The sequence below is a fragment of the Syngnathus acus genome, chromosome 1 (assembly GCF_901709675.1).
Source record: "Syngnathus acus chromosome 1, fSynAcu1.2, whole genome shotgun sequence".
Taxonomy (NCBI): domain Eukaryota; kingdom Metazoa; phylum Chordata; class Actinopteri; order Syngnathiformes; family Syngnathidae; genus Syngnathus; species Syngnathus acus.
The window spans coordinates 16,099,502-16,116,344 of NC_051087.1; the positions used below are offsets into that span (position 1 = coordinate 16,099,502).

The window sequence follows — 16,843 nt, forward strand, 5'->3', positions numbered from 1 at the left end:
AGTAGGTTTACTTCGGCCTCTGCCCATTCCATCTCATCCTTGGGCTTATAGGTCTTTGAATTTCACTGCAGGCCTCAAAGCATTCAAAGACAACACAGTCATATTCACTGTTGTGGATCGGTTTTCAAAGATAGCCACTTCCAGGCCTTGCTTAAAGTGCCATCATCCCTTAAGACTGATGATTGGTACAACATTTCTTACTCATGGCATTCCTGTTGATCTGGTCACAGTGGTCTGCAGTTCTGGATGAAGTTCTGGAGGCAGCTCTTTGCTGCGTTTGGCATCAGCACCATTAATCTTAATCTATTCCACTTACCTTGAGTGGAGTATGTTCACAACACTCTTTTCTATTCTGCCACAGGTCGGTCCTAACTCATGACCGCATGCAGATACCAACCCCGCTTATACCCATCACAGTAATGAGATTTAGCCATTCCACCGCTTATACCCATCACAGGAATGATATTTTGCACCACCAATGCAGTCTCATCTCCAGAGGGAACATAGAGTGTGGAAAGACGAATGGGCAGCTGTTCTACGCTGAAACTTGCTCTCCAGACCAAGAAGAGTCCCAAAGTGTGGCTTTTGACATGGTATTCGCATCTGGCCGGAGGTTCAAAGAAGCTGGGATCAAGAATTATTGGTCCTTTCGGGATTGATTCAGTGGTAAATCCTGTGGCCATAAAACTTCCTACTTCTCTAAAGATTCACCCGTGTTCCACGGGGATCTGCTCAAACCAGTTGTCTCAAAGTCAAAAAAGTCAAAGTCAGCTTTATTGTCAATTTCTTCACATGCCAAGACACAAAGAAATCGAAATTACGTTCCCACTATCCCACGGTGACAAGACATAGTACACAATATACATACAATTAAACAACACAAAAAAATAAAAACAAGAAGGCACAAACAATGAATAAATAAGAGTGATGAATAAATAATAAATAAACAAATAACACAATAAATAAGAGGAGCAAAAATGGAGCAAGTGTGCATACAGCAGACAGTCAGAATATAGCGCAAAAGTACAGGACGCTACGCAGAAGGGGGGAGAGAGTTCAGGATCCTAACAGCCTGGAGAATGAAGCTGTTGGTGAGTCTGGTGGTGCGGGAGCGCAGGCTCCCGTACCTCTTCCCAGAGGGCAGAAGATCAAACAAAGAGTGGGCGGGGTGACTCACATCACACACAATCGTGGTCGCCTTGCGGGTGAGATGGGAGGTGTAAATGTCCTTTAAGGAGGGGAGTGAAGCACCAATAACCTTACCAGCCGTGTTCACTGTGCGCTGCAGGGCCTTCATGTTGTATTCAGTGCAGCTACCACCCCAAACAGTGATACAACTGGAGAGGACGCTCTCAATGGTGCCACGGTAAAATGTGGTCATGACGGCCGGAGGAGCACTTGCTCGCCTGAGCTTCCGCAGGAAGTACAGGCGGCGCTGGGCCTTCTTCGCCAGTGATGCGGTGTTGGTGGACCAGGAGAGATCCTCACTGATGTGCACCCCCAGGAACCTGGTGCTGCTCACTCTCTCCACCACAGCACCGTCGATGGTCAGCGGCAGGTGTTGGGTGTGACCCTTCCGGAAGTCAACAACAATCTCCTTGGTCTTGTTGACGTTCAGCAGGAGGTTCTTGTCCTTGCACCACGTGGTCAGAAGGTCCAGTGAGTATCTGGCAGTGTCGCCTCCTGTTCCACAGCTGATTGATGGTGAGCAAGTGTATACAGTTCAATATATTTTATATTCCAGTCTAAGGGGCAGGGGTGTGCAGTATCTGGTTGACTGGGAGGTGTACAGTCCAGAGGAGCGTTCGTGGATTACCCAATCCAAGATCCTTGGTCCGCGTTTTCCGCACGACTTGTACTCATTCCAGCCGTTGAAGTCAGGTAGGCCGTCAAGGGGTGTCCGTTGACGGTGAGCGATGATGTCTGTACCCTTAGTCTGTTTTTTCTTTTTTTGCCCTTAGTACCAGAGTGAGAGTTGCTGGGCGGTTCCTCCTCCACTGGCCGTTCATAATTTGCTGGCTGAGACTGCTCACGAGTGTCACACTAGTCTCTTGCTCACCTCTGTTGCCTGATTCGCCGCTGCTACTACTTCCTGTTTTTTTGCTGTCTTTGGCTCTTTGCCATTTTGTCTCATGTAAGTAGTTGTTCTTTTCACGCGCAATTTATTCCTTGGGCTTTTTTGTTTATTAATTAATTATTTGCGTCAATTGATTATTATTCATTGTAGTTTTTGCAAGTTTTTGTTTGGTCACTAGTCCATCCTTGCTGTTTTTGCAAGAGTCATTTGTTGGACTTTAATGCAGACTTTGTATTAATAAAGATGTGTAAATCATTTATCTACTGTATATCTGCGTTTATGGGATCCACATTTATCGCTTACTAACATAACATAAGTCCAATCATATTACTCCGATACTAGCTAACATTGCATTGGCTCCTGGTCCACTTGAGATGCAACTTCAAGGTTCTGTTACTAACCTAATATTATACGACATAGCTCCTTCGTAGCTCATCGAGCTAGTTTTACCATAAGTTCCGTCCCGAAACCTTCATTCAAAATCGCCGGGCTCGTTGGGCTCAGAACTGTAGAATATCCTCCCTGCAGATATCAGAGCCGCTACCTCAGTAGAAATATTCAAGATGTGAAAAAAGGCGCATTTATATGGTCTTGCTTTGAGTTGAACTATGCTGTCCGATTTGACTGCCGTTTTTACTCTCTCCCCTGCCGCCTCCTCCCTGGCTTGGGCAGGGGGCTAGGTGACGACCAAACAGAAAGTTGCTGTCTGGATTCTACACCAACTGACCAGGACAAGAACTGAAATGGACCATCCCCTCGCAGGCGCTGCCATGATGACTGAGGCCATCTTTCTACAGCGCTTCATTTGAAAAAAAGTTGGCATGAGAAGTTTAGTGAGGCTATAAAGAAAGACTATCACAGAATAATTGCTATGACACTGCACTATCATTACTTTCATACTTGATACTTGTTAATACTTGATGGGATACAAACGATCATGGCTCGTTGAAGTGTAGCTAATGGTGAGTGCTATTTTTCTTAATGATTTGTTTTTATTGAAACTCATTGAAACTAACTTCACAAGAAAATGGACAGTAGCACTAAAATAATTTGGGTCCTGTCTTTCTTTAAAATAAAATGTGTGTGTGGATGTGTGCGAGTTGTGCATTGTTGAAACGTCGTGTCCCGACGGGATCACCACCTTATCGTGGTGCGGCAGGTTGCGCGACTCCATGACCCCTAGAGCTATGTCAGCCGGAGTCTCGTACTCCTGGCAGGGTCACCTAAGCCGAACTGGTCGAAGGGTAAAGTCCGAACTAAGAGTGATCCCGAAGACCTCAACGGTGGAGCAGGCAAAAGTTAGTAGCAATGAGAAGCACCACAATGTCTGTAAAAGCGGACAAAGGCTAAAGGAGCACACCGTGACCGAAAAACAAGTGCACCCCTCATGCCACTCTAAAAACTATCATTGCGCAAGGCTCCGACCTCAGAAGTCAGGTGGCGATAGAGCGTCCAGTAACGGGGGTAGGTTTGAATTAGCTGGAAGCTCTTAGCTGGAACTCTGCACGCCAGCGGCGCAGGACAATGGTCGTGAGCAGCTGGGATTGAGTAGCAGCTGTTTCCGGCAAATCCTGTGCGTCTGAGCAGCCCTATTTAGGGACCGCACTGCTTACCCCAATTTGGGAAAGGCCAAGAAAAGGTGGCCTAAAGATTGACCACTCAGCACAGTACCCAGAAAGGAAACCGTACCTATCGGTATATTTTACTACGCAGTCGAAAAACAATAATACCATTTAGAATTGCAGCACTCCTGGATGCCAGTCCGAACAGACCACAGCGCAGAACAGCACTCGTTGCCAGCAAGCTAAAGCGCCACAATGTGGATGTGGCAGCACTCAGTGAGACCCGATTCCTCGAGGAAGGCTCACTCAATGAAGTAAGAGTGGGTTATACATTCTTTTGGAAAGGATACCCCATGGGCAGACCACACCTTCATGGAGCTGGTTTTGCAATCAAGAACAGTCTCCTGCTCAAGCTCACAGAATCACCAGTGGGTGTCAGTAAAAGGCTCATGACTCTTCACATCCCCCTTGCTGCAGATATGTCACTTTGGTAAGTGCCCATACACCAACTCTGCCATTCAATCATGAAGAGAAGGACCGCTTCTACCAGGCACTCGATGACATCCTCAGTCACATCCCGAGGAGTGACAAAATCATAGTGCTTGGTGATTTCAATGCGAGAGTCGGAAAGAACTCGCTGAACTGGAACGGAGTGATCAGCGCCCACGGCATTGGAAAAATCAACTCCAATGGCATGAGACTTCTTAGTCTCTGTGCGGAACACGATCTTACCATCACAAACACCATCTTCCAACAAAAGAACAAATATAAGGCATCCTGGATGCATCCCAGGTCCAAACACTGGCACCTGATTGACTATGCGATTGTGAGGAGGGCTGATCTCAAAGACGTGCTCATTACAAGAGCTATGCGGGGGGCTGACTGCTGGACCGATCACCGCATGAATCTGACAAAGGGCCGAATGCACATCCGGCCCCTAGCATGTCATGGCGGCCCAAAGAGGAAAGCACTCAACTGTGCCAGACTCTCCAGCAGCGACACTCGTGACAACTTCCGTGGCTCCTTAGTTGAGAAGCTGGCAGACATTGAGCCGCTGATCATCTCAGAGTCTGGGATGGATGAGAAGTGGACCTCTCTATCCACCATCCTCTTTGACACTGCAGCCCAAGCCATTGGTTTCAAAACTAAGAAACTGGTTTGACCAGAATGCTGGAGAGATCTCCACCCTCCTGGACAGAATGTAAAAGGCACACAGAGCCAGCCTGAACAACCCATAATCCCTATTCCATAAAAAGCAATGGCAAGCCCTTCGTTCTGAGGCCCAAACAACCCTCAGAAAACTGCAAGATGAGTGGTGGATCTCAAAGGCCAATGAAATCCAATCTCACGCCGATAGAAATGATATGCACAGTTTCTATGATGCAGTGAAAACCATCTACGGCCTCAGAAACTGCTCCCAGGCAACTGTTAGATCTGCTGATGGAACATTTACAATCAAGGATCAGGCTATGATTGTGGAGCGGTGGGCTGAGCATTTTAACACCGTGCTCAACCAGCCCACCACAGTTGAACTGTCCTTGCAGAGCTCCCCAAACATCCTAGCTTGCTAGATCTAGACCTCCCTCAAACCTTCAAAGAAATCCTGCACACAGTCAAGACCCTGAAAAACAATAAATCCCCTGGACCTGACCTGACATCATCCCAGCTGAACTTCTGAGGGAAGGAGGCTATCTCTGTACACAGACACTGCATTCCTACATTTCAGAGGTGTGGAGACGAGAGTGCGTCCCACAACAGTGGAAAGATGCCAACATTGTGACCATCTGTAAGAACAAAGGAGACAAATCCATCTGGTCCAATAGTATGGGTATCTCTCTGTTGGCCATTGCTGGAAAGGTCCTTGGCCATTGCTGGAAAGGCCATTGGGGTATCTCTCAGTTGGCCATTGCTGGAAAGGTCATGCTCGGCAGACTCATCTCATCAATATCAGAATGGGTCACCTCATAGTCAGTGTGGTTTTCGGAAGGACAGGGGGACAGTTGACATGACCTTTATGACACGCCAGCTCCAAGAGAAATGCCGGGAGCAGCGCAAGGACTTTGTCAATCTCTCAAAGGCATTTGACACAGTGAACAAGGACCTACTGTGGCAAGTCCTGAAGAGATTTGGGTGTCCATCGAAGTTTCTCACCATCCTTGTGCAGTTCCATTCTGGGATGGTGGCCCGAGTGGTAGTAGTAAGACACAGGTCAGAGCCCTTTGGTGTGAAAACTGGTGTGGCAAGGCTGTGTGCTGGCTCCAGTTCTCTTCAACATCTTCCTCGCCTGTGTCAAAACACTGGTACACAGGAGGATGCAGGAGGAGGCTGGAGTTACCATAGATTTCAGGCTTGATGGTAACCTGTTTAACATCACACGAAACCCAACAAAAACCTTCACAGCAGCAGGGCAACAGCTGCCCACCAATGCCCACCTTCAAATACCTTGGAAGCAGAATGTTTGACACCTGCTCAATGGATGACGAGATCCAGAACAGCAACCTCAAACTCCACACCAAAGTGCTGGTCTACAGAGCAGTATGCATCACTGCACTACTGTATGGATGTGAGGTATGGATTATCGACAGAGAAGCCTGGAGACCTTCCATTTGAGATGTCTCCAGAAGATCCTTGGCATCACGTGGAAGTACGGAGTGCCACACACAGAAGTGCTGGAGATGGCAAGCAGCTGTAACGTCATGACCCAACGTCAACTCAGGCGGTTGGGGCACATCATCCGAATGCCCAGCCATAGACTCCCACGCAGAATCCTCTATAGTCAGTTACACCTAGGCCAACGCAGTGCTGGTGGGCAGAAGAAGCAGTTCAAAGACCAAATGAAGACCTCCCTGAAGAGATGTCAGATCAACCCCTCTTCACTGGAGGAACTTGCTTCCTCACGAGACCTCTGACGCTCCCACTCCTCAAGGAGTGGATTATATGGAGGAACAGCGCACACAACATCATGCAGCAAATCGTGCGAAGAGGCATGCTCGCCAAGCCACCTCTGCTCCCCCTAGCACCTCCTTCACATGTCCAGTCTGTAACCGCATCTGTGGATCTAGGATTGGACTGTTCAAACATCAGCAGACTCAGAAATAAAAGAAGATGGTCATCATCGAATCAATGGACAGTCATAAGCAAGCAAGTTGAAATGTCACACCCCAAGTAAATACAAATTTTGCAATTGATTTTGGTCTTTGAAGCATTAATATAAATGTGTGTAATGTCTCGCTCTCTCTTCTCTCTCTCTACAAGTTAGCCCTACATAGTGTTTAGTCTATATATACGTTTTTAAGCTGACTGATGACTTCACTTTTTAGGAGGTTCAATGAAAAATCATACATCCATAATATTCAAAGTGAAGGAATGGGGTCAAAATACAAAAAGTCCTGCCTAGCTACAAAAACAGATATGCTCAAACCTCATTGAATAAAGTACAAAAGCAGACAAGTATATTCACATTTTAAATCAATAAAAGAAACATTTTAAGCATATAATTCTACCTGCACACTAAATTTAATAAAAAAGACATAACTAGACATTTTTATATATGGTAATGACATAGGTTTTTATAACTTCATGATCTGATATGTATTTCTGTGCACTTTGAAATAACAAATCATTGTTAATATATTGCCTGAATAGCATAACGACCCTTAAGGAAATATTTAATGCATGCTTGATGTTATTCTAAATCACGGACACTGCTCAAGGTGTCTTAGAATGTTCTGTACTTGATTATATCTTGTGTTTTGATTAATGCTTGATGTGACGTCGTATTTTGCCTAATGCTAGACGCCAGCCTTGGATTACTATTGAATGTTCTGGACAGAAGGAAAATATTTTGACTAACAATGAAAAGATATGGTTGGAAGCATGATTAAACTAAGAATGTGACAAAGTTAGCAAATACATGGAGTGTCAAAAGAACAAACCAACAAATGCATTGTAAGTGGTGAGTAAGAACTTTGCATAGTGAGGGAACATTAAAAAAATTGATGATGTCACACACAAAACAGGACATAAGTCCGTACAAAATGACAAAAGTGGAAGGATGATGAATGGACGAGGTGCGACAGTGTATGTGCAAGAATAGAGGAAAATGTTTACAGGAAGGTCACTTGAAGATAAAACCAGCAGAGGTGCCAGAAGGAGAACGCCAGGAGGAAGACAGCCAAGAACCCGGCCAAAGGTGATGGCCAAGGCCGAAAGACGGGAAGGAAAACAACAGCCCCCACACACATCGAATCGCCTATAATCAGCACCCAACCCCACGGAACCAGCTCTCACCGAACCAGCACCCACTCCCATGGAATCAAATAATCTCCTGCGAACTTGCCCCACCCCCATAGACTCATCACCCATCAAACTCGGCCCACACCGACATGTGCAACTGAATATAAGCTGACCAAAGAACCTTGAACGTTGCCTTTTCTGAATGGAGACTTTCTGATCTTGAGCATTGTCGCAACAGAGGCCCAGCGCTGTATTGTATCTTTCCTGAAAACAGAGTTTTCTTAAAAAGAATTGTGATTGAACTCAACCAACCTGTTTAAGTCTAATTTTGTTTCTGTGTCTTAGTCTTTTCTTAACACTGAAGAAGAAAACGAACACGCAGTGAGTAAATAGGATAACAAATGATTGGCTCTGTCTTTTGCCGTGAGGCGCAGATAGCGCGCTTCCCAAATTGTGGACCAAATCCAACAAAAGGTTTTTGCACTGTTGTAGAAGCATTAAGACAGAGAACGCATACGTCTTTCTGTAATATAAATGGAAAAAAAAAACTGGCATCTTATCAAACAACAAACGACCATGACAAAGGATTTTGTTTTACTAATTAGCTAAATCTAAAACACACACAAAGCACAATGGGACAGAAGTTAACACACAAACAAAGAACCAATTACTTTCCTTTTAAAGGAGGTGTGATGAGGAATATGTGACGAGGTCTTTATCCCTTGAGACACTATACATAGGACTAAATCAAAACATGTTTTTGTTGATTCAAAATAAAAGATTTTAGATATCTTGGACTGGGCTCACAAGGCATATTAACAGAGTTATGTCAAGGACCAATTACTGATGCAACATGGGAGTATTTTGTGAGAGAAAACCCTGCTGCCCCCACTACACACAAAGACGCACGCACGCGCGCACACACGCACGCACGCACACACACACGCACACACACACACACGGATTCTTGCTTACACACCTCTTTGCCTCATTAAATTAGAGCCATGCTGTGCCAGTCTGTTACCCACAACTCCTCCTGGTGAGGACAGGAGACAAGGGTCATGGGAGAATGTTGTCTAATCGACAGAAGCTTTGTGCTTGTAAGAGTATATTTCTGTGTGTTTTTGTGACAAGATAAGATGATTCTGAGTGGTGGTGATGATCAAACAACGTTGGATCTTTGAGCACAGAGCCTTTGGAGGAATTTCATGAAGGAAACCAAAACACTAACAAGTCCAGTCCAAAGTGAATATAAAAACTTCACTTAAACATACAAATGCACCCTGCAAATGACCGTTTGCAACAATCTTATCTTTTTGTGTTTCATTAAAAAGACTGTCAATACACGAGACACCAAAGTACTGCGTTGCAATGCCATGAAAATGTATGGATAATGTATAAATGAATTGTGTGTTGCAAATTGCAGTGAAGGAGTCTCTCCCAACTCATTTAGATAGCCTCCCAATTATTCGTAAAATCTAACTGACATAGTAGTTGTAGCTGCCGGATATTACTACCAAGAATTCAGTGACCATTACATGGTTGTCAGCAAGTTTCGAGATAGGCAACACAATTTAATGTGTCACGACGCGTCCCCGGTTGTCCTATTATGTGCCTGTGTTGTCTTGGTTTCAGTTTGCGTCTCTGTGTATTCGCCCCTCCCCTCCTGTGTCTGCCCATGATCAGTGTGATTACCCTCACCTGCCTCTCGTTACCTGTCTTGTATTTAAGTCCTGTCTGCCTCTCACTCCCCTGTCTTTCTGTTCATGTTGCTGTCTTTCTGTTCTGTTTCTGTTAGCCAGCCCTGTCGGTTGGTCAGTCTGGTGTTTGTTTTGTTAGGAAGTTATGTTAGTTTGCCCGTTGTCTCTTCATCCTCCCTTCCAACTCCCTTTTCCCTCAATAAACCCTGGTCCAAGCTGCATTTCGTCGCCCTGGCTCCATTTCCGATCGTGACATAATGAGCACTCATCCTAAATTTTAACCTCAGAAACTACATTAGTGTATTTTATTTTGTCAGTAATTATCAGAATATATATCATATAATTACATAATCTACCCGTAAATTGCAATTATATTCATCAAACGTCTTGTTATTATCTCTTTTTGGATGTGATGGATCAGGCTTCTATTGCATGTATGACTAAGTGAGTGGCATACAGTATATCCTGACTTAAATTTAAAATACTGGGCATCAGGGATGGCGCTACACCGGGGCGATGAGGGGCTATAGCCCCATCAGAAATGTGTGTAGCACTAGTTAAGCCCCTCCAGCATTTTATTTGATATTGTAAAATATATTTCTAAATTATTTACTCAGCTTCCCTGTATCGGTGAGAGAGTTAAAAAAAAATATATTTTGAACCAACCCTGTGTAGTCCAGAATGTAACACGCTTAGATTGTTAAAATAGGGCATCATGTGGATTCATCATTGACGTGTCTTTTTGAAACTGAAACCACTACCTTAAATAATGATTTCATTTGACTTGTTAAAGTCAAGGCAATTTTATTCAGCATCATTTTACCATTCATCATGATGTTAAGGCTTATTTATTTATTTATTTATTTATTTATTTGTTTATTTATTTACCACAAATGTTATTATTATTATGGGTTTAGATTACCTGAATGTATTTAGAATCTAGTAGGATTTGTTCACTCTGGGTCTGACCTTATTTTATTATTGGCACTATGAAATTTTATATGTAAATGCTGAAGGAACATAACATTGTTTCCTACTGCTGTTATATAAGAGCTATATGAAATAGCTTTAATAAAATTATTTAAATGCTTTGAATTGAAATGAAGTTGTATTTAAGGTAATTAGGCATGGGGTATTTTTTCCCCAATAAAATTGGGGAATTTTGAATTGAAATGAAGTTGTATTTAAGGTAGTTAGGCATGGGGTATTTTTTCCCCAGACTGTATCATGTTGGCATCAATGATAATTGGTGTTGATCCAAACACTCAATAGTGTCATGATTACTGCATTGTCAACACATTTTGTTCCGGCAACACACCATTTGCTGTTGAACATTACAATGTCTTATTAATGTTACTTTAACCCTGGGTGGTGCGGATGGGCACTTGGCTGGTGTTAAAATTAAAACCCTTGGTGTTGAATTAACACCAGCGGATTAGCAATTATGAATTGCCATATTACCATCGGAAACGTGAAAAAATGCAAACCATGCAACACTAAACTGAAATTTGAAAAAAACTCTCAATGGTGCACAGGTTTGACAGAAGACTGGCCAGGGCAAAGAGTATGGGGGTCTCTCAGTTGAACCCGCTGAGCTTGGACCACCTCAACAAGGTCGAATTGGAAGACGGCTAATATCACCACCGCCCCCAGACGCCTGCTTGTGGGCTGGTCCCAGGCCGGGTGCGGACGGTGCCCCGTCCAAGCAGGGAGCTCAGCGTGCCAAAAGTAAATTAGACTGTCACTGACACTTTGTAAGTCATGTATCAGCACATTCACTAAACAGGGACATGCATGTCAAACCAGCAGGTTGTTGGTAGTATCATAGTTGTTGATTGAGTGTCCTATTGTCAAAATTGTTTTTTTGCTTTGTTACTCTGTAACCCAGCTACGTTACATACAGTACAGACGGTAAAAAAAAAAAGAAATTGCATGCCAACACGCCATTAATACTAAAATAATGTGAGGAGTGATTTCTATGGCTGTGTCAAATAATACACCCAAAACATTGATAATTCGGTAACAGGTGAACAATGCCCAGAGAAAGGAAAACCCTGTCATTAAAGTTACATATGATGGGTTGATACTAGCAAGAAAACCAAATACAAACTACATCTTAACAACAACAAAAAGGAAACATCAATACATAACTTAGAAGGGACATAACGGATGAAGTTAAATTATTTATTCTGTGATTGACCTGTCAGTGCCGTGAGTATGGATGAGGTCTTACCTATGCAGTAACACAGCAAGATCGAGAGCAGGACAGACAGTCCAACGGCACTGAGTGCTGTACACCTAAAAGGGGAACACATCATATTGGTGTGTGAGCTTTGTAAATGTTTGGTTTGGATTTTTACTTTGATTTTTCAAAGTAATTTTAGACAAGATTGTCTGCAATTTAGGAAGGAGTCAGTTTATATCCACTGAGAGGGAAAACAATGTTATTGCCTGGAAATAATTTACATATGACTATTGAAATGCATATACATGTGGATTTGACCGTTTAAACACAGAAGCTAAACACATTAATGATTTTTTTTTGCATGTCAGTTGTAGGTTAGTCACTAACCGGATGTAATGAAACTATACACATAGTCACAGTTCAGAGGTGCGGGGTTCAATTCTGGTGCTTGTCTTCCTGTGTGGAGTTTGCATGATCTCCCCGTGCCTGTGTGGGTTTCCTCTGGGTGCTTCGGTTTCCTCTCACATTCAAAAAGCATGGTAGGCTGATTGCCTGGGTACTTCGGTTTCCTCACACATTCAAATAGCATGGTAGGCTGATTGCCCATTCCAAATTGTCCATAAGTGTGGTTGTGAGTGTTAAGGTTTTTTTGTCTATGTGTGCCCTGCGATTGACTGGCTCTCAGTGCAGGAGTACCACGCTTACCGCCCAAAGACTGCTGGGATAGGCTTCAGCATGCCCGAGACCCTCATGAGGATAAAGCGGTTCAAAAAAATGGATAAATGAAAAGATGAACACACGTTGAACAAAAGGTACAAAAGGTAAAGGTACGTCGACAGCGATCGGTATCGACATACAACTACTTACTTAATTCTTACTAAAATTGGCAATTGTTGCCACGACACATTTGCTTCACAAAAAAACAAAAACAAATCCAAAGTATTTCCTGATTGCTCGTCTGGCGGTGTTTACGACGTGAGCCACGTTGACTTAACGCGCATACTTTGTGTATCATCAGAGGGAATGGTCTTGTCAGGCTGCATTGTTTCAATTAAGCAAATGGTAGATTGTGAGGATTTTGGTTTTTATTTGTATGGCTTTTGACTCCCATTACCATTATTCATTCAGTCAATACTTCTAAAACATGTTAATCAGGTCAACAATTGTGTAAAAATATATTTTAATTAAATAGTTGAAAAAAACGTGGCAAGTCATATTGTGCTATTTATTACTGTGAACCACTCAAAAGTGTCAAAGTCCAGTCCTCGGGGGCCGCATTCCTACATGTTTTCCAAGTTTCCCTCGTTAAACACAGCTGATTCAATTATCAGGCTCCTGCAGAACGTGAGGATGAACTGATTATTTGAATCAGGTGTGTTTAACGAGGGAAACTTGGAAAACATGTAGGAATGCGGCCCCCGAGGACTGGAGTTTGACACCCCTGCTAGGCAACTCCAGTCTTTGAGGGCCGGTCCTGCATGTTTTCTATGGGTGTATTCAGATCAGAAAAGTCCTTTGTTCCACTTGTTTGGTCTGGGCCAAAAGCAGACTTAATTTTTTTCGTTTGGTGCAGTTCCCATTCAGACTGTACAGTTTGCAAGTGAAGTATATTTTGTAAATACATCCATGCTTATGACGATCTGTGGTCCCATTGGGCAGCAATGACCAGGGTGGCACACAGAGCACAGACCCAGAAATGGAGGAAAATATGCGGTGACTTGTTAAGCCCGAAAATGCGCATCCATCCTGGAGTTGGTTTGGATCTACGCTGTTTGTATTCACACCTGAAGCAAACTGCACCAGAGTCCGTTTGGAAGCGAACCAAGACCACCCTAAAAAGTGGGTCATGGCCCGGTTCCTTAATCCGCACCAGGATTTGTTTGCGTGTATTCAGACCTCCATAAAAGGTCCGGACCAGCATTAGAATCGAACCTTGGTCTTTTTAAACTGGACCAAACAATGAGGTCTGAATATACCCTACGGCTTCCTGTTGCAACACACCTGATTCAAATGGTCAGATAATTAGTAAGGCCTGCAGAAGCTGGATAACAATCCTGATCATTTGAATCAGGTGTGTTCCAACAGGGTGACATAGAAAACATGCAGTACACCCCACTCGAGGACCGGAGTTGCCTACCCATGCTTGAGATATGCAAACTTACCTCCATGAGCAATATTTGGAGGATTTTTTAAACTTGAAGGCAGAGCGGGACAAGGTGTTTCTTGGCAAAGGTCTAGTAGGAGGGGAGTACACTGAGCCTGTCGCCATAGTGTAGCCAGGTGTTGCTGTGGAGAAGAGGGGCGTGGTACCTGTACCTGTCTTAAAAAGAAAGTGCCTGGAGGATGAGAGAGAAAAAGAAACAAAAAATGTTACATTCCACACCCGAGGAAAATTGTTGGTACCCTTCAATTAAAGACTCACAAAGGTGACTGGAATAACTTCAAATTGGTGCAAATTGGCAAGCCACAAAGCTTCTGGGAGAATGTCCTTTGGATTAATCTTTTTGGCACAAGCCGCATCAGCTCCAGGATTATAGATGCAAAAATTAAAAAAACACTCTCGACTGTGAAACACTGATTATATTCTGGTCCTGCTTTTATGAATCCAAACCAAGTGTCTTGAATCTGTCCAGGGTACAATGACATCTCAAGACTACTCAGGCATTTGCTGTGCTTCTCAGTATAAGAAACCTTTGTCTCAGCCGCAAATCCTGGGTCCAATGGAAGGTCTGACAGAGCTAACTGACTCCCAAAAGACTATTATCAAGTGTCTTTTCTGAACTCTGATCCAAATCATACTAAACATCTGTGGGAGGAGATGAAACATGCATGCTTGGAGAAGGCACCTTACAAAAAGTTGCTTTCAAGGTAAATAATATAAATACCTTAAAAGATTGGGGATCAGACTTACATTTCTGTCTTTTTTTTATTATTCCATTGGATCTCAAATAAAAAATTTAAAATGTATTTATTAATTTAAAACATATGATTACTTTGCTCAGTATCAAGTTGTATCATTGTTTCCCATTCTTTAAACAGGAGAGCACAAACACGTTTGCCATGTACGTATATGCTTTAAGTCAGTGTTTCCCAACCTTTTTCATTCAAAGCACACCTTTTCATTGGAAAAGATCTTGAGGCACACCACCAACAAAAATATGTTAAATGTGAAAATAATAATAATAATAAATTAGTATAAATAAGTTCTTTGAGGTATGGGGGAGCATGTCCGAGGATACACTGGTGAGTGAGGAGGGCGATCTTATAATCGGTTCGAAATTTGATGGGGAGCCAGTGCAGAGAACGGAGGATGGGTGTGATGTGGTCGCTTTTCCGCACCCTCATCAGGATCCTAGCAGCGCTGTTTTGGATGTACTGAAGCCTCTGGAGCAGGGGTCACCAACTCCGGTCCTCAAGGGCGCCAATCCAGCCTGTTTTAGGTGCAGCCCTACAACAACACACCTGATTCAAATAATCAGGATCGCTATCAGCCTTAATAGAGCTTGCTGATGAGCTGATCATTTGAATCAGGTGTGTTGTTGTAGGGCTGCACCTAAAACAGGCTGGATTGGCGCCCTTGAGGACCGGAGTTGGTGACCCCTGCTCTGGAGGCTCTTGCTAGGGATCCCGATGAGGAGTGCGTTACAATAGTCTAGCCTTGAGGAGATAAAGCTGACACCAGCTTCTATATTAAAATCAATTATATTACAAAGAAAGACGTAAAGTCCTATTCCTATATATGTATGGAGAGTCGAATAATTGAATAAAAATAACGACTAAATATTCTTTAAATTGTATTTATTTTTTAAATAAAAGTGACAGTTTTTTAAAAATATTTTAGATAGTGTAAGGCAGCAGTGGCCAACCCGCGGCTCGCGAGCCGCATGCGGCTCTTTGGCTGGTTTCATGCGGCTCTTCAGGAGATTTCACATGACAAGCGTCAAAATGCTTGGCTGGCGCTGCCATTTATTCCCCCTAGGTGGCGGTGGTGCGCTGACCAGTTGAATCGGTTTGAGTTGAAAAGAAGAAGAAGAATGACGTACTGATGACAAATGCGCGCGTTCATTTGAGTTGTAAATAATTTGTTTCAAGTTCGCTCTCAAAATGGCAGGGAAAAAAAGCACAGCCAAACGAAAATATGAAGAAGAACACAGGACGTTTTTAACAGAGTGGGAGAGTTTATATTTTTTTGTTGAACGTAATGGCAAGCCATTCTGCCTTATATGTCAGGCATCATTAGTGCATTTCAAAGCTTCAAATCTTCAGCGTCACTTCAGCTCAGTCCATCCTAATATCGACCAGGAATTTCCAAAAGGGACTGAACTTCGCAAGCACAGGTTGGTCACTTTGAAAAGTCAGGCAGAAAAGCAGATGCATTCTTTCCAAAAATTTACAAACCACTCAGAGACCGTAACGCTTGCATCATATCAACTGGCTTGGAACATTGCACAGGCTAAAAAGCCATACAACGAAGGCGACTTCATTAAAGGGTTAGGGTTATTGAAAATTGTTATATTTCTGTTTGTGGACTTGCTTGAACTGAGAGTTTATGTGTGTGTGAGACAGTGCACACAATGTTAACTGTTAAGTAACTGTCATTATCTTGGTGTGGGACATATTCAATAAATCTGGCTGAGCAGAGGCCTGTGTGTGTCTGTCTGTCTCTGTCTGCGGGGGGGGGGGGGGGGGGGGGGGGGTGATGTGGCTCTTTGGGATGACACAGTCAAAAATGTGGCTCTTCGCCTCTGACTGGTTGGCCACCAGTGATCCCTCGTTTATTGCTGATAATTGGTTCCCCGCGATGTGAAAATCCATGAAGTGGAGTCAAGATTTTTACGATTTCCGCACAAGAGTTTTATAATTGTATTAGTATAATTGTAATTGTGCGTACTCCAATAACACACAATAATGGTACTATGCTTATTGTTTGTACATACATTATAAGAACGTAAGTGTTGTTTTTTTCAAACAGTGGAGTGTAACTAAAATTACCTTTAAAAATTATTCACATACCCGTGTACGTTGCCTTAGATTTAATTGACGTGGCCATGAATTTGTATCAATGCAGAATTTATTTTTTCCA

General features: G+C 43.2%; 1 protein-coding gene across 17 annotated transcripts in view; it reads right to left on the reverse strand.

The window, feature by feature from the left end:
* tenm3 (teneurin transmembrane protein 3) overlaps positions 1–16,843 on the reverse strand; it is a 408,252-nt gene that overhangs the window by 179,500 nt on the left and 211,909 nt on the right. For all 17 annotated transcript variants that reach the window (XM_037253940.1, XM_037253950.1, XM_037254006.1 and 14 more), the window contains 2 exons: positions 13,923–14,096; positions 11,809–11,873 (listed from right to left, as the gene is read on the reverse strand). In XM_037253940.1, coding sequence (XP_037109835.1) covers positions 11,809–11,873; positions 13,923–14,096 — 239 coding nt within the window. The remainder of the gene's footprint in view (positions 1–11,808; positions 11,874–13,922; positions 14,097–16,843) is intronic.